This window comes from Falco cherrug, chromosome 10 (genome assembly GCF_023634085.1).
Source record: "Falco cherrug isolate bFalChe1 chromosome 10, bFalChe1.pri, whole genome shotgun sequence".
In the NCBI taxonomy this organism is placed as follows: Eukaryota; Metazoa; Chordata; class Aves; order Falconiformes; family Falconidae; genus Falco; species Falco cherrug.
This window is the reverse complement of record NC_073706.1, coordinates 29,394,233-29,418,474: the sequence shown is the minus strand read 5'-3', so window position 1 is coordinate 29,418,474 and position 24,242 is coordinate 29,394,233. Positions and strand designations below refer to the sequence as shown.

Sequence of the window (24,242 nt, the reverse complement as noted above, 5' to 3'; positions counted from 1 at the left end):
AGACAAAGCCATGTGTTTTCAGGGAAAACCAAAAATACATTTCCTTTAAAACAAAGACCCATCCTGAGAAGCAGACATGTCTGAGATACGTGAGATATGCTGAAATTTATGAAATTTCCTGAAACGTACTGGAATGTATGATGTTTCCCTGAGGGCATAGCTTGTGTTATCAGTAAGACAGCCTGTACTACCTTTACAAAGCTACAGCTTATCTTACAATAATCTTCGCAATAAGAAGTGTGACTACGGAGAGCCACTAGACTAATATGATAATTAACACTTTGTTTTGAAAAATCTTTCTTTCCCATGATGTTGTTTAATAATTTGCTTTGCTGGAGTGGAGCTCCGTTCACAAATATAACAGAAATTCAGAATAAAAGGGATTTGGGAAGGGTTGCTGAAAAAAAGACTTAATTCTTAGGATGAACAAGTCAAACAACAACGTAATAGCTTGTGGTTTTGAACTCCGTTCTCCAAGAATCCCAAGCACAGACTCATGAAATCAAAGGCAGAGACTTGAGAGGACTCAAGGACAGAAGGCTTTGTTATAACGCTAGAGTTACTGTTGCAAATATTTGCTATTGTTTTCAGTGGCATAATTAATATTGTGCTAGTATAAAACAAACTGCATTGTAATACACAATGTAAGGATAGCGTTAATGAAAAAAATAGAACTAGTTGCCTCATGTGAATGAATTAGCACTCATCAGTGAATTATTAGAAGCTGACTTGAAATAGCATCCTTTCTTGTGTATTTATTTATGACAGTATATATACATTAAACACAAAATTAGAAACTGCTGCCTGTGTAAAAAATGTCTCTGTTAATTTTTGAAAACTTCAGCTGCCCTTTTTACGCAAAACTACCTTTGCTCCTTTCACAGAATATTTTTAAGATTGTTTTGGATTATACTTTTTGTTTTAAACCAAAATTTTGTTTTCAGGCTGGGGGGGGGGGGGGGGGGCAGGTTTACATAATTTCATTCCACAGCAAGTATCTTACTAAGACACATAATTTTTTTCAAACATCTGATACTTTTTTCCTATAATCAGACACAAAAATTCTCAAACAATCCTCTATAAACCTGCAATGTTCTGGCAGGTATTACTGGAGAAAATAATACCTAAAAAACTCACAAAACAGACACTCTCAACATTTGGTACAATTAAATTCCCTGAAAAACCCTCTTGTGATCAAAATATCTATAATTAAAAATTCTTGAAAGAGATGGGTTTCCATTCTGCATGTCTTAAAACTGCAGCCTAGCCTGAAAGGTAACAGTTCTAAAATATTTTCTGGATGTTATTGACTTTAAACTATGTTTTACAAAGAATTAACACATTCCTTTACAGAAAGTATTCAATTGAAAACAAGCTGTGTATAAAAAAAAATAGCCCTTTTTTCTAGCTATATGATATTAACTTGCTGTCGATTATGACTATTCAAGAGTCTAGAAGGAGTATCTTAAGTCTAATACCTTTAAATGACCTAAGACCTATACAGTATCAGCATCTCACACTTGAAATCTCTTCTGAATATCGGCTTCCTCATCAGATATAAAACAACACAAAAATCTTAATAGCATATAATAACTGAGCACTTAAAAATGCAAACATTTTACTACCAGAATAGCTGAATGAAGTGGAAATCAAGTTTTTTGCTTATGTATAAGGTGAAACAAGTACTTCATAGTATTTGAACACTGGCCTTCTAAAAGGAAGATGTGCATAAAGCAGTCTGACTTTCTTATGTTGATACCTGTCCATGAAGCCAAAACAAAATATTACAGTTACATTGATTTTGTTCTATTAAAAACACTGAGAACACACTGGCCATAAAGGATGAGATCACAGCGGCTCCTAGGGACTACTACAGTAATATGCTATTGTACAGTTAAAAGAGGTAATCTTCGCGCTCATATATAGCATTAACCTGTATGCCCATTTGATTTTTATCTCTACCACTGTAAAATTGATTTTTCTAGGTGTTTTCAATTCACAGAAAACTGTGGCTGTTTAGTCAGTGTAACATTTTTTTTTTCTTGCTGATTTTTCTCGATAGTTTCTTTTAAGAACCCAAGCTCAGGTACACTATGCTAGAAGCCAGATCAAAATTCAGTGCTGAAATTCCACTGAAGTTCCACTTTTCTATCCAATAGACTATGTTCTTGGTAAACAGAAAAATAAGGTCTTAGTTTCTGTAAAACTCCAGGGAGAAAAAAAGGTACAACAACAGGTTTGTCATCTGAATTCATCTACAGTAAGTCTGGAGGACACAAGTTCTATGGTCCTCCCAAGGTTCTACTGGAAGGATGAAAGGACTATACTCAAAAGACAACACTTCCTGGAACAAAAACAAAACAACAAAAAAAGTAGTAAACCAATGCCTTCCTTTTATTTAAACAATTAAGCAGCAATTACATGGTTTGTAAGGCTTTCAGAGTTTCACTAGGGAAATTAATGCAGTTCTGCTGCATGTCAGTGGTTGCAAATAAAGCTTCAGTTTGTATGCCACAAAGGCGTTTCTCATTGTAGCTTAATCAGCACCAATATAATCTGATATTTAATATTAATATTTTTAGCAACTCTCTCCCATGTATAAACTCAATGCCACATGGAAGAATATTTACCACAAACATTTTTATTATGTTGCACTAGTTGGTCTCTCAGATGTTCACTAAATTTTAACTGTCCATGAAAGACTAATTTCCAGTGTTTGCTGTTATATGAATGCACCTTATGTAGCCTGAGATTTGCAGACTTAGACAAAAGCATCGCTTTATCTGCAGAATTATGGGAGTGACCAAAGTTGAGAGCATCTAAACACTCCTCTTATTTATTATAAATAAATAATTTTTAAAAGCAGGTCTTGTAGGGAGTAGCAGGAAAAAAACAGTTAAGAACACCAGGAAATACCCAGCCTTCTCTGTGAGTTTGAACAGGGACAACTGAAAGCCATCACCAAAACAAGGAGACAGTCTGGCAGCGGCAAGGAAAGCTCCCTGGGCAACTGCTCACATTGAAAGAGGTAAGAAGCACTATCTCTCCAGTCTGCCAATGCCTGTCACACGTCCAAGTTAGCGGGTCCTTGGAAAAAGCAGTTAGAAGCAGCTATGAAGTATGCACATTACTCATCAGCTACAACCCCTGCACAAGGCAAGAGCTCAGCAGAGCAGCAGAGTGCCACGCGCAGGGTACAGATCTCCCGCACACCCTGGCTGCATGGCTGGGCTGGGTCTAAATGCCTCCAAGAAACTTGCATGGGAAATGTGAGATTGTTACCTAATGTAACCAACAGAATTTTATAGATGTTCTTAACTTCATACTGAACCTGGATTGAATCTCCATTGAGAAGTTATTTCTAAGTTCTCTCGACTATTTTCTGCAGAAAGTCACCTCACTAAAAGTGGCCACATTTCAGCAGAGACAGAAAAAGAGACTAGGAACCTTGTCTGCTTGTATTTTAAAACAAAATTTTAAAACAAGTAATATTTCTCCATATTGAACTGTAAGGTACCTACAAAACAAATTAACATCCCACAATGGGAGTATTTGACTTCTCTTGTGTAATTGGGGTTCCTATAAAAATGCATAAATAAATTACAAGAAATAACAAAACAATTAAAAAAAACCCAACAAAAAACAAACAAAAAACCCCAACCCAATACCCAAGGTAATTTCTTTAGGTCTTTCACAAAAGCCAATTTAAAGTAGGAACTTTACTGGCTCTCACCCTTTTCTTTCCTGAACGAAAGATTCATGGTCCAAGAAACGTTAAACTTACACCTAAGGAGAGGTTCTGAAGTTTCGGGGCTTTTTCTGCATAATAGAAGCTCATCACCAATACTGACCCACTTCTTGAAAACAGGCTGCTCAAGTTTGGAAATGCACTTGGACAGTGAAACCCAGGTTAACCAACTGAAAAATCTGTCCAGCCCAGACAGCTGCCTTGGGATCAGCTGTTTTCCTTCCCTATCTCTCTTTTTATTTTTAATACTCCGTATACAATGCAAAAAAATATAAAATAAATAAAACCAAGTGCGTAATATAGACATCTAATCTGGAATTTTTGTATTTTCAAGATGATAGCCACTAACTCAATACAAAATTATTGCTCCACACATACTGGGAAATATGTATCTTCAGGAATATCAGCAATACGACAAATGGAAGGGAAATTTTCAACTGATAGAATCAAAGAAATCATAAATAGCAGAACGGTTGATTACTTTCCTTTTTTAAACCACTTAAACTATTATATTATTTGCCAAGACACCAAGGTGTCATTTGAAGCCTTCCATGTTGTTTACTGAAAACAGACGGTTCCAAATAATAGCCTGGGCCCGTTTCCTCATGCTACAAGACACAATTGTGTCTGTCTGTAACCTTGAACCGTCTACTGCTCTTCAGACTCCACACTACATCCGATGCTAATTTGTCAGGGCATAAATAGACAACACGAAAAACAACAAACAAGTTGATTTTTACAGATTACTCTTTTGCAGTCTACAGACAGACATCCTGTAAAATATTATACATATGCTGGAAATTTTTGAATGGAGGCTTCCTGACCTTCACTGTTTTCAAGTATTTAAAGAATCTGTAATTTGTACTAAATTATCTGACATCCTACATCAACAAATGTATCATTCTGCCTGCTTCCTGTTGTTCTAAAATTTAAGTATTTATTTAGGCATGATTAAAAAAAAACGCAAACACAAAGTGTACTTGACAAATTATTAACTATCCTTTAGACCGCTTGAAATCAAAATATTGTCACTAACTTCTTCAAACTTTTGTAAAGAGCTATGAATATGGATTTGGCAACTCAACTAGTTGAATACATTATTATGCCAATATGCCATTCCTGAATTACTGGACACAAGGAAAAGCTTAATAGACAAAATAATCCATAACGTAGCCCGACTAATCCAGGAAATGGGTCAACAAAGACTGAAAAGCCTTTCTGAAAGGCCACTGGAGAGTGCATAGTACAAGTTCTGTGCCAGGCAATGTCAAGCTCTAAAGATAACTGGGGGGAAAAGTAGAGAAAAACAAAACTCTTTTCATTTTTATTTTTAGATGTAGCTGCACAGCACTGCTAATGAACAAAATAGAAGCTTAACTAATAAGTAAGAGGCAGCAACTGTTCTCAATACTCACATAGGTAATCCTTGCCAATTACATTCATTTGTCAATCCCGAACTTACACAGTATCTCAAATCAACTACACACAGTTCAAACAACCCCCCAAAACTGCTACATCAGTCAGTTCAAGATCAATTCACATTTAGAAAAGTATGCAGTTCTGTTATTAGAGGACTGCACTGCACAGCACCTGGTTAAATCATAGCCAAACCTGCTCACAACTGGGGAGCACTCTAGCTGTGCCAGCAGAGTTCTGCGAGGGTTAATTTATCCTGCTTTCTGCCTGGGTAATAGAGAACATGAGTCAGACAAGAAGCCCAAGAGATTAACTTATTTGGTCTTTGTCAGGCTGAGGAGGAAGCGAAGCAGTTTATAAAGCACAGAGCCTTCAGCTAAGACTCCCTCAAAGAATCAACTTTTCACGACTAAAATATTTGTACTAATTTCTGAGCACATACAAGCAAACATGGGTGTGACGTAGTACTGAAACGGAAACACATTTTTAGAGACAAACTTTTGATTTTGGAACTGAAGTGAACCTTTGGAACATTCTGAACCATGAATGTTGCATGTTCTTTGTGAGAAGCAGGGCCAAACAAAAGCTTCTCCACAAACCAGCCTTTGGGGAGGGTGGGAAGAAGTAAGGAACAGGAGGACTGTACAGAATCTGGTATAAATGCCGTAAAAGCCAACTGATCATTAAACAGCATATCAAAGAGACTGTGAAAACAAGTGTGTGTGTGTGTGTGTGTGTGTATATGTATATATATATATATATAAAGAGCTTTTCAGCTGATGGATAAATATTCCTACTGCTATCATTCTCCCAGAGTTTAACAGTATCAACTGTGTTCTGCCAACACCGAGTCAAGCAGATGGTTGTCATTCAAACCCAAACCTACTCAGGCACAAGGAAACAAGGATTAAGCACAGAACATGATCTGCTTAGGAAGATAGACAGTGATGTCTGTCATTTGCATGCTGATATCACCTCATTATTACCAGTTCCATTAAATCCCTCCAGAGACCTACTTAAAGGAGCAGCAAAAGCTCTCTGGATTTCTTGACCCTTCAAACACAGCTCTGCCAATACAGAGTGAACATGATCAGCAAACTTTTTTTCAGGGACAATGATACAGCTAAAGACAATTAATAACAAAACATTTAGATAATAACATCTTCATCCCTGAAAGAGAGAACTGCAACACCATTTCATACGCACAGTTTTAAAGCTATACATATCTAATATGTGGCTGATAAGCCCAAGATTTATATGAGTGTGCCGAGTTAGTTTTCTCAATAAAGCAGAAAAGACAATGCAAGGTAAAACAGACAAATAATGGCTTCATACGTAGAAAGTACTCACATGGCAGGGAGGTAAATGCCAAATTTACATGAAAGCAGTAACTTAGAATGATACAAGCAAAACCTGAATCACCAAATGAAGGACAGTAACTGATTTTATGTCTGGCTCATACAGACAGGCTTGACAGGTGCTACCAAAAATAGATCTTCTTTTCTTAAAATGCTGGTTTTGTGGATTTTTTCTCTCTCTCTCTTTTTTTTTTTTTTTTTTTTTTACTGAACACATCAAAACCAAATTCCCATAGACAGCAAACGCCAAGAGGCTGTCAGTAGGTTTGCATATAAAATTAAATCCAGATACAGGGAGAGTGGCAAGTAATATTTCTCCATATTGAACTGTTAAGTATCCGAGTAAAACAGAAGTTTTTGTTCTCTTACCGTCTGCCTCTATATGCATGCAAGGTGTTAACATTTCAGTAACAGTCTATTATGCCTAAATATGACTTATTTTCACATCTCATCTTCTGCTTAGTTATCCAGTAAGATACCTAAAATAAGAAGCTATTTGATTTGGATGTTTAACCCACAAATATCTAGGTATTTCAACCCTGAGAAAATCCTAAGTGGAGATAAACAGTAACGCTGTACAAAACTAGTATCAGGACACAATAACCCTCACAGGCCCGCACTAAAGAAAATTCAGTTAAATAATTTTGTAAAAGAATTTTGAGTGGACTGGGATAATGGACACATACTCATGAATTTAAATGCTGCCCGATTTCCCTAAATAGAGGTGTGAGAGTGCTACTGAAATGTTCCCATATTTCTAGAAATTGTGACTTTCCTTCTTTTGAACTGCTCTTTTTAAGAAACATGGATTTATTGTTTGTACCAAGTATTTTGTGAAACCTTCACTCCCACATACTTCAAAAGATATGTGTGAAAAAATAAGCACACGCTATAAGAATTATTTATAGCAGTTAAACTAGCCAAAATTATCTTTATTCATTCCAATAGCAAATCTAAAATCATAATTTAGTGTGAAGGAGGAATTACTTGCAACTGCTGATTTATTTAAGTAATCAGAAATAGATACTGCAAAATTTACCAGCTCTCCATTGATTTGTATACAGTTAACTGTCTGAAAGTAAAGGGGGATTTCTGTTTAGCCACCAACAAACATTTTAAACTTCAGTGAAAGTATTAATATTTTTTTTTTTCCAAACAATCTGATTTGGTTTTAAAATTTCATGTTAGAAATCAGGAAAACTCTTACAACACAGAACCATTAATTTTTCTGACCACAGATTCAAAGCCATGGCAGGATGAATAGAAAGCAAAGTTATAACCATGACTTTTTAGAACTATCGTAAATGATTCTGCATAAGCTAATTAGCAAAATATGTAATCTAATAGGAAAGTGGCCCAAATAAAAATGATTTATTATATTTATCTCCTCATCATCAATCTCGACAATTCAAGAACTGTCTGGGAATAAAGCCTAAAAAACTTTCACATGTTAATGACAGCCTTTTACGGGACTTGGCTGTAACAGACATCAGAAACCTCATGTGGTGATGTGCACTTACAGATACCAGCATATCATCAAACCTGATCTCGACACTTTAATCTTTTACTCACTCATCAGCACAATGTGCAAACCAGAATCACTGAAAAAGCAAATTTATATGCTAAAGGCATGAGATCGGTACATTTCACACACATCAACAGAAGCAGCATTTGAAGATACCTAATGACTTTTTACCGTGATGATGATTTTTGTCATTTTGTAACTATATATAAAAAAGCAAGTCTCAAACGATCTGAATAAAACTACAATGACTGATTTCAGATAAATACATGGCTTGCTTATTTACATAAAATTTTAAGAGCAAGTATTTCACTCATAGCTAAGAATGAAGCCAACAGACAGGCAAAACAGGGAATTAAAACCACAAAATCATGAGTAGCTGCAATACGAAGAACAGTAAAACATATGGGAAAGAATTCTATGTGTAATGGATTGTAAAATACTCTTAGGAGAAATACTGTAAATTAAATCCTGATGGAACAAATGGATACTCGTAATTTGACTGGATTCATTTAAAGCAGAAAAACGTCCTTCAATAAAACAATACTGAGTGAGAGTAATGCCATTATGATCCTTAGAAAGAAAATATCCAAGAATGAGAAAAGTAGACTATTTCTGGAACGGTACACAGGAAAAATGGTCAAGGATACAGAAGGAACTGCAAACATATTTGTTTCCTGTCTAAGGACTACAAAGTCTTTCTCGAGGAACGTAGCTACTGAAGCATTATATTATCAAATAAAGGCAAAGACAACAAGAACAGAGGCGGCTGATCAGGATATTCTGTTAAGAGCACTCTTCAGCTACTGTTGGTTGATATTCATGGAGCATAAACCCACAAGTATTCAATTAAAGGAACTGCAAAACACTGTAACCATGAAAGTCTCTATTTTCTTAAAAGATCATATTTGGTTTCTCTGCAAAACATTTAATGATCTTTAAAATTTCTTTCTTTTTGAAATCACCTGAGATTTTCCTGACCTCCTGAGATAGTGATATCTCAGCCCACACTGCAACTAAATAGCAATACTGTAAACACAATTTTATAAGAACAAAAATACGGAATGAAATTTCCATAGAACTGTTTTTCTTTTCCTCTCAGCACAAGCATTAACACTGAAGTTTTGAAATTTGAAGTTTTGCAAGGTCTCACGATTTAACTGCTATCAAGTTTGCTTTGGAAAAATGAGAAAAGTTATTTCTGCATTCACACCAGCAAAAGTAGAAAGAAAACTGCTCTGTTTGAGTAGGATCGGTTTCAGTACTTTCTACAAGCAGAGGTAAGCTTCTTTTGCCTTATTCAAATTTGTCTATCTATTTATTAGACATTTTCTTTTTGGAGTTTTGTGTTTTGCTCATCTCTGGATAACAATTTGTTTAATTTGTTTTCACTCTTCTGAGAGGTGTTTTCTTAAGTCCTACATAAATAGAAAATTACTCTCTTAAATATCTCAAAAGACATTTTTGTTTAACAGTTTTAAAAAAATTCACCTCATGGTTACAGAGCAAACAGTAATCCATAATCTTACTATATTTCATCTTGAAAAGCTTTCTTTTAACAAAAACTCATTGCCCACAGCACTTTATCAAATACACAGCTTCAAGTTTCTTTAACAATAGTATGTCAGATAAATTTTCTTTCTGACATTTGTAATTTCCTTAAAACAAACTACTGCATATTTTGTCTCATTCAAAGAGACGTTAGTAACACAAGTTCAGACTGGATTAAAAGTAAGCAAGACTCTTATTTCATGTGCTCTGTTGTTCTGCAAAACTGAACGCCACAAGAAATACCGGTCGCTGCCTCCCACACATTTCAGAATCCTGTCTACTGACAGCTGGCATCACAGCACCAGCATTACACTGGGAGATGACAGAGCTCTCGGTGTATCCACGCATGCCAAACAAATGTTACAAAACTGAGCAGCATTTACTGAAGGATTTTTTTTGATGTTACCTGACTGTAAACTGCTCTACTGGCTGTCATTGAAAGGGACGGTCTTAGGCCACCCACGTGCTGCTGCCTCTTTCTTTACACCTGCATTAAAGCTCACAGATGTCCTAGGTGAGCTAGTTCAAGCTGGAAGAGGGATGGATCTGTTCTCATGGCAGCACTTGGCTATTAGACTGATTTAATCACAGCATCAAACCACAACTTGAGACTGCTGACAGAAAACAGATGTGACTTCCCCTCCTTCCACCCTCCAAATATTTACTGTTAACTTGGTGAGACACAATAGCTCAGCATTGGTGAGCCAAGCACCACTTCAGCACAGGAGATGGGGCAGGACTGTGCAACTGGAAATGGACATTTACAACTGGGATCGGCAGTTTATGCTGCTGCAGAAAGGAAGCCTCAGTGACTGTCCACAATGTGCAGTTATGTGGGAGTGCAGAACAGTCCCTGCACAAAATTCACTACCACAATATCCCTTTATTTCCAACCACATCTAAAAGAATACTTTCTTTTTGTTCTGCTGTTGCAGCAGTAAGGGCCCATTAGCAGTAAATGCCACATCAAATCCCTTAGTAATCTATTTGTTCTTTGACAGACTACACAAATCTACTTGGAAAGCTTGAACGGCAAATTCTCTTTTGCTGGGTTATAGAGCTAATCGCACCTCACTGGCCACTGGGATTTAAACTGAAACTACAACATAAGCCGCAGCACCCATTCATGCAACATGTGGTGCCAGGTTCCATAGGCTGGAGAGTACACAACTTATTAAGATCAAAGACTGATTAGAAGCTTCTTGGTTCTATACTTCAATAAAACCATCTTAATTTAATCATACATGCTGCTAAATTCCAACAAAGGTTATCTATGTTCCCATCACATGACATCTCATGGAAATACAAGAAATTGAGTGAGCTGGGTAAGAAACTTGTAAACTACCTGACAAGAGGTAAAAAAAGTTCTGGTTCATATAACTGAAGTCTCCTAACAAATATGGGATGTGGAAAGGGCACCACACTGACGCTTGGTGCATCTCCCAGTTATAGGTATTACTGTACTGAAAATGCCGCATTTGGTCACTTCATATGCTGTGCACATTAAGTCTCTAATGGCTTAGCTGCCCTTATATTATATCTGAACATAACGAAGTATTCAAATATAAACAATACTTGCTCCATGTTATATCTGAACATAACGAAGTATTCAAATATAAACAATTCTTGCTCCACGTTGAAGATGCTAGGATTTTCTTGGTCAACAAGCTGCAGCCAGCTCACATCCTGACTGTGCAGTGACCCCTTCATAATGTTTCCCAGCCATACAAATACACATATATTTATCAGGAATGTCTTTTCCCATTTATACAGTAATTCAATAGTCATCTGTTGGCATAAAGTACACTACATCAGAGGCTGAACTATCTCCCCAAAACCAGAATTAAAATAATGAGAAACTATTATGTGACAGCAAACATTCCTCAAAGTGTCAACAAACTGTGGGCATTTAAATACATCTTGCATTTAGAAATATGGCACTGAAGGGTGTAAGAACAGTGAAAGAGCCCAGCATTTTGCCATCATGACTGTATCAAACAATCCCAAATCGATCAAACATCATCTTAAATTAGTGACACTGCTCGTCACTGCTACTCACAGCAGAAGGTGTTTCAAAATTTTTCTCCCCCTACGGACAGAAATTATCTTTTAAATTCCACTGTCATGACCTTTTTCCATGAGTTTGTTCTTGATGCTCACTTTTTTCTGTAGCTTAAGCAGGTGTACCTCTGAACTCCTCTCTTTGAACAGTACTGATGTAAAAAGCAGCAAATGGTAATACATATGGTCTATGATAGGGTGCAAAATAAAAGGATAAAATACAGCACAAAAAAATAACACTGTTCAAAAAGCAGTCATCAAAGGCCAATATGAGCAACAATATGACCAACAATTTAAATATTCCTTTCAGATTTTGTGTTGGTTTGGTATTTATGTCTTCTAAAAGGGGGTATACTTTTTAAGCAGCAGAACAACTTTTACTTCCCTTCAGAATAAAAGCACAAAGCATAGCAAGTCCTACGAGTATTGTGAATTTTAAAATTAGCTATCAGAAAAGTTGGCTAAGTTGAGGAACATCATAAATCAGTTTTTCCCTTTTTTATTTGATAGGTATTTTCTAATAATTATGGTAAAATTAACTATATTTTAATGTTACTACATAATCATAAATTTTATATGAAGCTAAATGAAAATAACAATACTTTAAAAAAAAACCACCAATGACTCTTCGTAATTATAAAACGTCAAATATTACCTAAAAAAAACAAATCTTAATCACAGAAGTAGTAATTTCTGGCTCCACTTCCTATTATTTTCCTGACATGGCTCCATGTAAGATACATCTGTCTTAGGAACACTGAGATATACATTTTTATGAATAATTATCCCAGTGTTTAACTACAGACCAAGTACACCTATTTCATTGACAAACTAGAAGCAAGTGTCATTCCTGTATCATGCCACTAGCCAACGTAACCTTTGACTTACAATCAAACCACCTCTGAGTTACTGCGTATTGACCTCTACTGTCTTCTGAAACAAGAATTATTTAATTAGTTCCATTTACAGTACTAGAAGTGAAATACTTCTAATACGATTGGGCTCTTTCTCAAACACCACTGTGTAGTCCAGAATGCAGTTCCTCTGCTTGACTTACACATTCTAAAAAGCTGAATGAACCAGCAACAGTGAAAGTTAAAGACTATCTGTGGAAGAAGCAACAAGGTAGTTAATGCTAACTCAGCAAGAAGAAAATCAAATTCCAGTGTCACTAAGAACAGAGACTGAAACCAATATCCACAAGCATAAGACTGCACAACTGGACTGTGGTTCTGGGAAAGAAAAAGTATCTGCATCCTGCTTGCTACTGACTATCAGAAATGCAAAACAGTGTGTTTGGATTCAATTGCACTAGAAAATCTCTACTTTGCTATTTAACCCCTCTCTTATCAAAGCCTACCCTTCTCATAAAAGTAGTACACAGGTTAAGGACTTCAGATGGAGGGCACTTATGGGGTCAGTCTTAGGATCTCACATGACAGTGCCCTCTTTTCCCAAGCATTCAGATTCTCTTGCTCTTAAGCTACACGTGCCAACTAAAATTTTCAGCTAGTCCCCTATATAGGATGCAGTTTAACCATAACAGTCTTGTAAATCACTCGCCTTTGACAGTACTGCTAATATTGCACTCTTTTGGTATACATGTGTCTACTGATTTCACCTGAAACTGTGACAGTGAGTAGACTACAAGATCTTCCCCTTCTTCAGCAAAGCAAAACACCTTGCACTTGAACTCTTCTGCTGTCTATTGGTGTTGAGGTCTGACTCCACACAGTGATTCTTTGTACTTTCTACTCAAGACTTTTAGAAGGTAAACAGTGAGAATTAAAGAACCACCAGCTGCCAGGGCCTAGCAATGGCATGCTGCTCCATAACAGAAGGCAAAGCAGGTGCCAGGTATGGAAACAAGGTGGGAAGGAGCAGTGCCCTCACCAACATGTGGTGGAGTCCCACAGTACCCAGAGCAAGATGAGTTGGGTAGCTCCACTGACAGCAGCTAGGTTCAGCCAAAAGTTGTGATAGTCAGACAAGCCCATAGTAATGAGGTAAGTCTGAGGTCAAGCCAGGAAGTCAAGGGAGTATGGCAAGGTCAGGATTAGGTCCAGCAATGGCAGCCAGGTCAGTCACAGTGACCACCAGGCAAGCCCATAGTCATAAAGAAGACCTGATATCAAGCCAGGACATCCAGTCCATGAGTGAGGATCCGGCTCAGAGAGGTATGCTGCCAGAAACAAGCATCGCTGCAACAGGGCTCAGGCAAGGAGCAAGGACATGGCCTGAGCTTAAGTACAGCGTCCAAGCGAAGAGGTCAACAAGCCCCTCCTTCTTGCATCTTTCACACAGAGCTTTCCTCAACGGTCTGAACCAAGGCTGCACAGCTGTGCTACATCAACGCTGACCTTGAGCACAGGCAGCTCAACCCTGTAAGGAGGGGTCTGGGGAGGCTGTCGATGCACTCAGGGCCCTGACATTAGCTTTCAAAGGAAATACTTATAAGAACCAAGGACAGAGCCTGCTGAACTATCAGCCTAAGCAGAGATTTCAAGTCTGAGAGCAAAATGTATGCTGAATGTTATTGGCACAACTACAGAAACATTTTTTAAAAAGTGGGGTTTAATGAGTTAACCGGAATTGTAAAGTGCAAGTCTGTCAGATTAAAATATCTCTGCACATAAAAATATCTGCCTCCAAACAGAGATGGAGTGGCATATCTTCACTAAAAATAATTTAAATAATGCTGTTGTAATTAAGATCTTCCCCAAAAAACAAATTTCCGAACACACAAAACAATTTTAATATTCACTATCAAACCAAAAATATTAAATCCCCCCATCATTCTTCATTAATTTCTAAAAAAATGAAATGACTGAAAAACAAGAAAATGAGAACATACAGCATTTCTTTTACTTCTATACACTTTGATAGTCCACTCAAAAAAAATGATAAACTGGTACGATAGTTAACATATGATGCTGTCACCTTATTATGAATGGATTTATCACTGTATAACAGTAATGGGGTTTAGCTCCAATAAAAAATCATTGTCAGTGTCCCACCGTGGGAACCTGCGGAAAATCATTCACTTCCCTTTACTTGCTTAGCGTTAATTAATTTTAAGCAGCTCTCTGCAGTATCTGCTCTGATGCAAAAGAAAGGTAGGAACATGAAAGTAGGGAGAAAGGACAGATAACTCTCCGAACTCCTAAGTCACAGTGTTGAACTTTGGAATTGAATAGCCATATTAAAAAAAGTACACGTTACCAGTACTATTAATACTGGAGTGGAGCATTTTGAACTGCTTGTGCTGAAGTACTTCCCTGCTTATCAACTCTGCCATCATCACACACATCTGCCCTAGTAGTTCTATTTTGTGCAACTGTAACAATGTCTGAAGTTTGATCAACCAGTCACTTCTGACATCTGGAATTACTGATGTTCAATGACACTGCAGTCTTCAATTACATTATATTTAAAGTACTTGTTTTGGAGGTTTCACATATTGCCAAATGGTATACACACAATTTCTTGATTAAAAGTATTTTAAGATCTGTAAAAAGGTTGAAGGATAATGAAGTTTAACACATTCATGCAAGTTACCTCATAGGTTGGACAAAACTAAAGACAAGCTTGCCAAGCAACCTGTGTCAACCTAGCATTACCATCCATCTTCATCCTGTTCCATCTACTTAATCTCTAATCTACACAGCCCTGAATTCAAGGTACCCTTACCTTGTGCCCTCATCCAGAAGATTCATAGCAGAATTTACTTCAAAGTTTCATTTTTGCCACTTAAAAAATTACTTCCTTTGTAACACTGAAAGTCAGTCTGAGTCCTACTGAAAATACTTGAGTAGTGAATTAAAGGTATGAGCACAGAAAAATGAAACCCAACAGAGGAAATAAGGGGATAGGAAAACAGGTAAGAGACTAAACAAGAAGGAAGGAAAACTTTTGTTTTCTATTAAGTGTTTGGAACATAGGGGGAAACATTAATTCTTGAGGAAAATAATTTTTCATGATTGTTCTGCTCAGCTTAGTGGTGTGATTCATGCTACCAGTCCTTGAAATGTGCAAAAATTACAAGTACTGGTTAAACTTTAGGTTCTTGTTTTGCTGCTCAGGTCCCTCATATAATTTTGTGTCTTAGATTCTTTGGGAAAAACTGCCTGTGGGGAGACAGAGGTGTGTGTCTCAGGTACAAATGACTGAATATGGCAGTGCTGAATAACCATACTACCAACAGAATGGAGAAGGCAAGTAGGGATGGAGTTCAGAGAAACAGAAGGAGCTTAATGCAGAAACACAGGAATGTACTGTTAATCCAGTGAGAGAACAGAGAAATATGACCAAAATCTCCATTGAGCCTGAAGAAGGCTACTGTGTTTTGAAGTTTTTGTAGATTCCTACCATCTTACTAACAGACAATGAGAAATAGAAGAGTACTGAAAGTCTTCTAGCTACCACAGATCATTTTTTAAAGTAACTTTATGATTACTGTTTTTCCAGCTATCCCTGTTGATGAAATAATTTTTAGATGTAGTGATCCAGCTACAGGCCTGGATTCTGTCACATTATTCTCAGATATTAAGTCTGTTAAAATAAAAAAAGAATGTATGACTTAAAATGTCAAACACTGCTGTTCTTTATTATCAAGCTTAAAACCTTTGGGGATGTTTTTCCCAACTGTAGTTTAACGCCTAAGTAAAAATAACGTCTATTTCCAGATATGCTGCAAACTTGGTAATACAGGGAGGGTCATCTGCTGACACAGTATTATCCTGCCAAGCAGAAAAACCATGATGAGACTATTATTGCACAATATTTCTCAAAATAAATGTTGAAATTACTTTTGTATCTATTCATAGTGGTAAATTTTGTCTTGCTGCCCATCTTCTTCAAAGAAACAGCTATTTTTAAAAAGGTGATTTATACAGTACACAAATATTTTTCTAGTTACACTTCAATTTTCTATTAATAATTTAAATAGAATTAAGTGACTTGTACCGGCAAAGAAATAACTGAACATGTCATTATTTGACAAACAGCTTAGTGAATATTTGTGTCCTTAACACAAGCATTTGACAGGTAACAGCTGTCATTAAAGTAATTAGCAAACACCACACCGGGCAACGCTTTTGCCCAGGTTGGTAGGGACAGCTACACATTAAGCTCCTGTTCAAATGGAACAAGAGAAACAGAGGAAGTATAAATATCGTTACAAAAAGCACAAAAACCTTCTGACAAGCTCAACTATGATCTCCAGAGGAAAGGATTAGGCCTTATCTTAGAAAAATAAATTTTTCCAAAGGGATGAGCTAAGATGTTCTACCACATCCTTCTGGACTCATTGCCTTTTATTATGAGTTAATTAAATTAACCCATAAGACTGCATGAAAAATGAGAATAAATGAGAATTTATTTAAAGCAGTCTGTTTGTATTTCCAGGTCCTCTTTTTATATTCACCAACCATTGTAAACAGACATATGTAGCTATATTATGAATTCTTTTTTAGTAAACTTAAACAGAAATTTAGCATTAACAAACCTTGCCCTTAAAAAGATGACAGTCCACCACCTACATGTGAAAGGAACTGTGTGCTATTCTGTGATGTACACTATGAAAATACAAACATTTTTTAATTTGTGTCCTTAGAGAGACAAGGTGATTCTATCATTGTGCTATATCCCCAGATACTTAAGACACAAAAACTTGCAAAGGGACATGAGCTGGGAACTGAGGCACATTTGGGGGGTGGGGGTGGGGAAGCAATGATCAGAAATAGGTGGAAAAAGCAAGCCTTTTTTGCAAAGGGTTCAAGTAGCTGCTTAAATAAATAAATCTACCTGCAAACTTGTTTCCCTATTCCTTAACTAATTTCAGGCCCATCCCCAAGCAACTACTACTGTCCTCATCACCAAAGAACAGGAGAGAGGCAGGAAGAGGACCTATACAAGACCATTATACAAGCTCTTCCTAACAGTTCTGATAGTCTTGTAAAAGAGAAAACCACACCACAACAGAAAATAACTTTTCTTCCCCTATGAACTTGTATGGTCTTTTCAGGGAAACAGGATGTAAGCCTATACCTTTTGTTTGTGAAGATTTACCCCAAGTTTTATAATCACACTTTCTTCAGTCTCTCTCTTCTTCAGGCTAGCTGAAGCGTCACTAACCAGAACTGTGAATAATAGGCAAGTTTTCCTTCCAAATCTCCCTTTCTCTCCCTCTCCTTCTGCTGATTTTCATATCCTTCCATGCACCATAACTGGAAAGGGCACCTGGTAGGCACAGGCTTACAGACTTATACTTTTTACAAGCCACCAAGAAAGATTGGACCTCCAAACGTTTACTGGAACTTAGGGGAAGAAAGGAACGCAGAAGAACAGCAAAACCATAGAAACCACACTATTTACAGCAGGAAGGCTAACGGAGAATGCAAAATGAAAGATGAGATGGTAGACAGAGTAAATCAGCAGTATAGATATTGGAAGGTGTATATGAGCTAATAAGGAATTACACAATTTCAAAATATAGAGATAAAGGATCATTGATGGCTAGGACAACAATTTTAGGAGTCCTGGTTACACACCAAACTCTTCAGTACTCTGCTACAGCATCTTTAGCAAGTTACACGACATCCATCTGCATATATTTATCCATTAATAAAATGTAGTTAATAATATTAACTTAAATCCTATGTGTGTAAAAGGAATTTTAAATTCTCATATGGAAGTTTTATAGATCAGTTTTATACACAGAGTGGAATTTAAAAAAGCTTACTCTGCAAACATGCTCTTACTAAGAATCCAAGAGGAAAAGGTGGTCTTCAGTTTGCTCTTCCATATTTACTTTTCCACGCTGTCTTTACAGAGTTCCCCCCTATAAATCTGATACATACAATGACTGTTCAGATTATCTGCCTTCATTGCCTTCCTCAGACCGATTCTGTGACAAAACACAACCCCAATCTGCCATACAAAAGCCATGTGTCACAAGACATGGTGGCTAACCTACCTAAGCACTAGCTAGTAGCCTGGCTTTCTTTGACGTTTTCAGAACCATGAATTTTACAATTGCCCAAAACAAACTGCCTCAACTTAGGTATCACATGCTGTACTTCAAGAACATGGTGTATCATACCATACTTACGGTACCTCACACCATATTGTCTGTCTTCAGAAAAGATGAAAAGTTGTTGGGCCTATGCATGTTATAAACATTGCCTGCAATCCGATCCGAGCAATCTTAATGACTCTTGACATAATAAGCCAAGTGAAACCTCAGGGACTGTGGCAAGGATAAGTACCATCCAGACCATGATAGCCATGGTTCTTTACTTTAAACTATCAAAAAAATAATAACAAACCCTGTGGAATAATAGTCTTTGCGGAAGGATACAATTAACTTTTATCAGTAGTAGATGGCATTGTGCTCATCAGATCTGATGCTACTTCCTGTGACATCAACTTTTACTCCTCTTCACTATTCTTTTTCCAGTTTGCCTCCATTCTTATTGCCTATTTGTGAGAAGAATGGATGACAACACGTATTCTGAAGTTGTTTGATTACTTGAGACTAAACATGATGTTCAGAGGTTCAGAGAAGATTATTAATTGTGCCTTTATCCATGGCTGCTACAAGTTTGTGCTTCCAAGTCACAAGCCAACAGAAAGATAACTAACAGTGTGTTAAAATCTAATGAGACATGCAAGACTAGTATTGAAACACCCAGAGAACAGTGACATGATGCTGTAATTGTAACCAAGAAGTAAGCATTTGATGAGGATTGTGTTACATCATCTTCTTGAAAGATAGGGATTAACATATAGTAACAGAATAATATGAATTCCACACAGTTACCAATATCAGTACATGGCATCTTTTCTATTAACCTTTTCAGTTACGCTAGTTTTATTATTAACCTCTTTGGTTTTGTTTGGAGTTTGTACAGTATCCTAAGGGGCAGGCAATCTTTTCACATGAATGTTTCTGTAATTAAACAGAGACCAGGCTCACTTCTGCTCACAGTACACTTAGAGATACTAGATAATATTGGAGATAACTTACCACAAGCAGGATGTATAATAAGGTTATATGAATGTCTGATTGGGGGATACAAGCACTATTAGTCATTCTTTCATTCAAAAGGAATTAATATTTACCATGTACTTTCTTGGCACATGATTTGGACTGAATGAGAACAGAAAATACTTCACTGATAATTTCAAAAGATTTTTTTTAAAGCAGACCTAGACATACCCAGTTGCTGAAAGAGAAGAGCCACACTGGTGCCTGTAACAGGAAGGCTATCATGTAGAGGAGTCTGTATCAGTTGTCTGTCTCCAGCTCCCAAAGAAAACAATTTCTGTAGAAAGAATTTTTTTAATTGAGTATAAATTTAAATTATATAGAATAAACAAGCTGTTGTCATACAGATAGGTGATTCATCCTGGGAAAATTATTTGTTTTGTGTACAAAAGTTTGAAGTCAGTAAGAATAATTGAATTGACCAACAGAAATATGAAATATAATTTGAGGACAATTATACGTCCCCTTGAACATATAGCACGATAGCTTCTTCCTCGCATTTCCATTAAATTAGTTAAATAGTTATGGCTTTGAAGGCCTTCAATATCAGACCTTTAATAATACACTAAAAAACCTTCCAGACAAAGAAAAAAAAGTTTAGAACACACTCAAATCAGAAAAATATGTATTATTTTCTAACTGTAGTTCTTTGCCATCTACTGTCTGCAGGCATGTTTTAAGTATGAACATACTTAAATGTTCATACTTTTATATATATATCTCATATATAATCAGATATATGGTTACTGAAGGGACGCTTCTACTCCCATGTTCCTGCTCTGTGTTTTAAAATAGAATTAAAACTTCAGTTACCTTTCCAGCAAAAGAACATACCTCCCTTGAGGGAGGCAGGAAATAGTAGTGAAAGGAATGCACTTGTGTATCACATCTCAGAAAGAATTTTAACTGCAAAATAGTCTTGCTTTCCTCTCCTCTAAGTAAATCCACATGACATTCAAGCAGTGGATGATTTTAGGTGGTTACCTCTAACCACTACCTACCATGAGCTAAGGAGGTATTTCTGTACAAGCAGTAAGTATGGGACAACTCCACTTTGTATGGCTGCAAAGTTGCTGAACGTATGAAGGTAGGAATCTCTAGTTGCTGCACAGTCAATGTTTGACACCAAAACACTCCACGGTAACACCAAGCAAGTCCCTGAGCTATAGCAGAGATGGTCCTCTCCAGCACTTCAACAGCAGACCTGTATGCAAGTCAGCAACTAATTTCACAGTTATTTCAATGGCAGCCACATGAATAACCTGGGAGGCTCCTCAAGGACTTCCGGAGATAAACACTGGAAGAGTGTCCCCATTCTAAGATATATAATGCAGATTCAGCCCTGGAAGCATGAAGCTTAAAGAAAAAATTTCTGATTAAAATGATAGTTTGACACTAGCAAATTTAAAATTTGAACTGAAAGAACTTTTTATTTGAAGAAAGAAAGCAGAAGGGAGAATAGTCAGAGGACTTCTCCTCCCTCTTCTCGCAGAGCAAACGGCCACTGAGGAAAGCTGTATTTGGGGGGCGGGGGGGGAAGACGATAGAAGAATAGCCAGAAGTTCAAGTGGATCACCAAAACTTGTAGTATGATATTCAAGTACCACTGGAGAAGAGGATTGCTGATGAGGGGATGCAATGTAATTACTCTCCTTCAAAACCAAAAAGCTTGGCATCCAAAAGCACAAAGACATGGCTGCCCGGAGAGCAGTAAGGTAGGTCTTGACTAAACTGAGAGGACATTTTGCCACTCGGCACCAAGAAATTCCACAGCAGCCAAGGCTATGGGAAAACCAGAAAAGAATTAGGGATTTGTAAGATTTCAAGAAGGCTGATAATCCATGGTTGGGTGGGAAACATGAGAAAATATGCATGAAACTGTCTTTAAAATGCCATTTGCATACTTAGTTTCCAGGTATGTTTCATGATAATGACTACAATTTCCCAGTAGTGTCACAACATAAAGTGAAGGCCAAGCAAATAAGACATGACTGGTTTGGTAGAAATCCACAAATGTATAGGAATCATTTACTGAAAGTAAATCAACAAAAAAACCTGACTTTCTGCTCACAGAAGGCATAGGTAAAAAGCAGGAAGAAGTGTATTTGCTCAGAAACTTTCTTCTTATTTTTGAATGCATGGACTATCTGGAATATTTCATTACCTCTGAGAAAACCATGTTCAAGTTACTTTTCTGGCATTTTTTGTAAATTCATGAAAACAGAAATTTAAAAGAGTTACCAAAGAAAAGACCAGTGGAATCCTGAACTGCATCAAGGAAAAGACACAGGTAAATGAACTAAAGTGAAGGACATGTTAAAAAATGGCAAAGGAAAAAAAATACCTGTAGCAAGCAGAAATATTACTGAACACGTATTATTATTACAGAGTAAACTTATACAAACTGCTTGATTTGTTACTGTGCCTTGTAAAAAGCCAACTCAGTGACAAAATTAACCCTTTGACCTTATCCTGGAATGGAATTTTTGCTGTCTTTAGAAGACAGGCCACAGGGAAAGCACTCACAGGCCACAGGGAAAGCACTCAGCTGAACTATGATCTTTTTTTCTTCAAAAATATTTCAAGAATTTATTTTTTGTTTTCTTCATAAATTAAATTAACTGGAAAAATACCTTTTTTTTTTTTTTTTTTTTTTCCATTTACCTGAGACCCTCCCGAAGCAGGGACAAGGCATGAACACAGATTTGCAATGAGAGTCTCCAGTGACACATTCAGGCTGTCCACATACACAGTATAGATCAGGCCAAGGCAAGCCTAGAAAGGTAGACAAAATATATTAGACTGCTATACAGGGAAAGCAGATATCAAATTACTTAAAGATCTATGTATATAATTTTTTTCAAATAAGTATCTTAACATTCATTAATGTAGTGAAGTATCTTTCAACTGAAGACAAAGTAATTTGCTACAGAAGCAATCATCCATTAAAAAAAAAATGAGCTGGGCTACTTAGAAGGGACGTATGTGCTGGCAGGTGTAGATATATTCTTTTTTTATAAGAAATTCCATGTTTAATATTTGCGCCTTGTTCATGATACCAAGAATACTTTACCACAAGTTACTTTTAAAAAATTAAAACCTCAACATAGCTTCATGTGTGCTTTGAATTCTATGGAACCAAGCCTGACTGCTTTCCAGAGCAGAACACTGATGAATCAATGAGGATTTGAGTCTCATTTTAAGACTAGCAACTATTCCATGTTATTTAACTTACATTCTCAATTTTACTAATTTAATATAAATTTTTTTTTAATTTAACAGTATATTAAAACTTCAGCATTTTTTTTTAATGGATCCAGTTTTGATTGAGAAATCATAGACACAGCTTTTTTTTTTTTTTACTAATTTTTACTTACATTTTTACTAATAATGTAAGATGATTCAACATTACATTCTAAGACGACTTTGGAAAAAGGAAACAAATAACTTAGTTTCACAGCATCCTTTTGGTGCCTTTTATCTGTTGTAATTTTGATAAATCAGCAAATATTTTAGGAATTATCTTCTTAGAAATAATTCCAACAGTAACTTTTCATATAACACATAGTTAAGCTGTGAAACTCCTTGCCATGGGTTGTTGTAAAATCTGAGCATTAAGAAACTGAAAAAATTATATGAGAAAACCCACACACTGACACTTCTGGTTCAGGATGTCATTTAACTCTAATTCACATTGAATGAGGAAATTATTTTGTGGAATTATTTCTATACCCTGTCCTATTCTTATGCACTTTGCTTTGCATTTGCTACAGGCCGCTATCAAGAGACAAAATACTGTGCTGCATGGACTTTTAATCTCACTCGGTACAGTCATTCTTAATGTCTAATGAAAACTTAACTGTTGAATGATTTCCTCCTTTGATCTGTAGACTGAACTATATTTGTTTCTGTTAATATATATCAGCTTAATAAAAAGTTAAGCTTTTCATTTATCTCAGATCAGTCATATTTCATCAGCTGAAAGTAATCCAAGATCCTAACTCTCTGTCGTGCATCTTAATTTGATCTGGAAGAGGCTCTGACACTGTGCCTTGCATATGGAGGAAAACTAGGATTTTGCTATTAATTCACCATTATATATTTAATCAAATATTAATTACTTGTTTTTACCAGAGCAACTCTTGTTTTGTCCTAATAATTCCCCGAAAAAACTCTATTTCGTCTTCTCTGTAGATTTAAAACTGCTTAGAGAGTAAAAAAAGCAGTGCTTTAACCTACAGGGGCTATTTACTGTCAAATACACTGAATTTTTTTTAGTTCTATCTAAGCCTACTTTTGCTTTTAAATTCCCAAATCAATCATGAGATGTTTTAAATCAAAAGTACTGTCACTGCTACTCATTAAAAACAGATTTGTCTGCTGACATGCATTATAAATAGCAATTGCAAGTTCTTTACCCTGAAAATTTCTGGATAATCGAGTCTGGACACCAATACCAAACTTTTAGGAGCAAATACTTCTGCAGGCGGAATTAAACCAGACTCCTCTTCACCTTCGATTTCTTTTGTTCCCTTG

General features: G+C 36.4%; 1 protein-coding gene across 5 annotated transcripts in view; it reads right to left on the bottom strand.

The window, feature by feature from the left end:
* Positions 1–24,242, bottom strand: part of SBF2 (SET binding factor 2) — a 255,137-nt gene that overhangs the window by 114,193 nt on the left and 116,702 nt on the right. For all 5 annotated transcript variants that reach the window (XM_055722192.1, XM_055722188.1, XM_055722190.1 and 2 more), the window contains exons 4-6: positions 24,125–24,238; positions 22,371–22,481; positions 19,878–19,983 (exon numbers count right to left, since the gene is read on the bottom strand). In XM_055722192.1, coding sequence (XP_055578167.1) covers positions 19,878–19,983; positions 22,371–22,481; positions 24,125–24,238 — 331 coding nt within the window. The remainder of the gene's footprint in view (positions 1–19,877; positions 19,984–22,370; positions 22,482–24,124; positions 24,239–24,242) is intronic.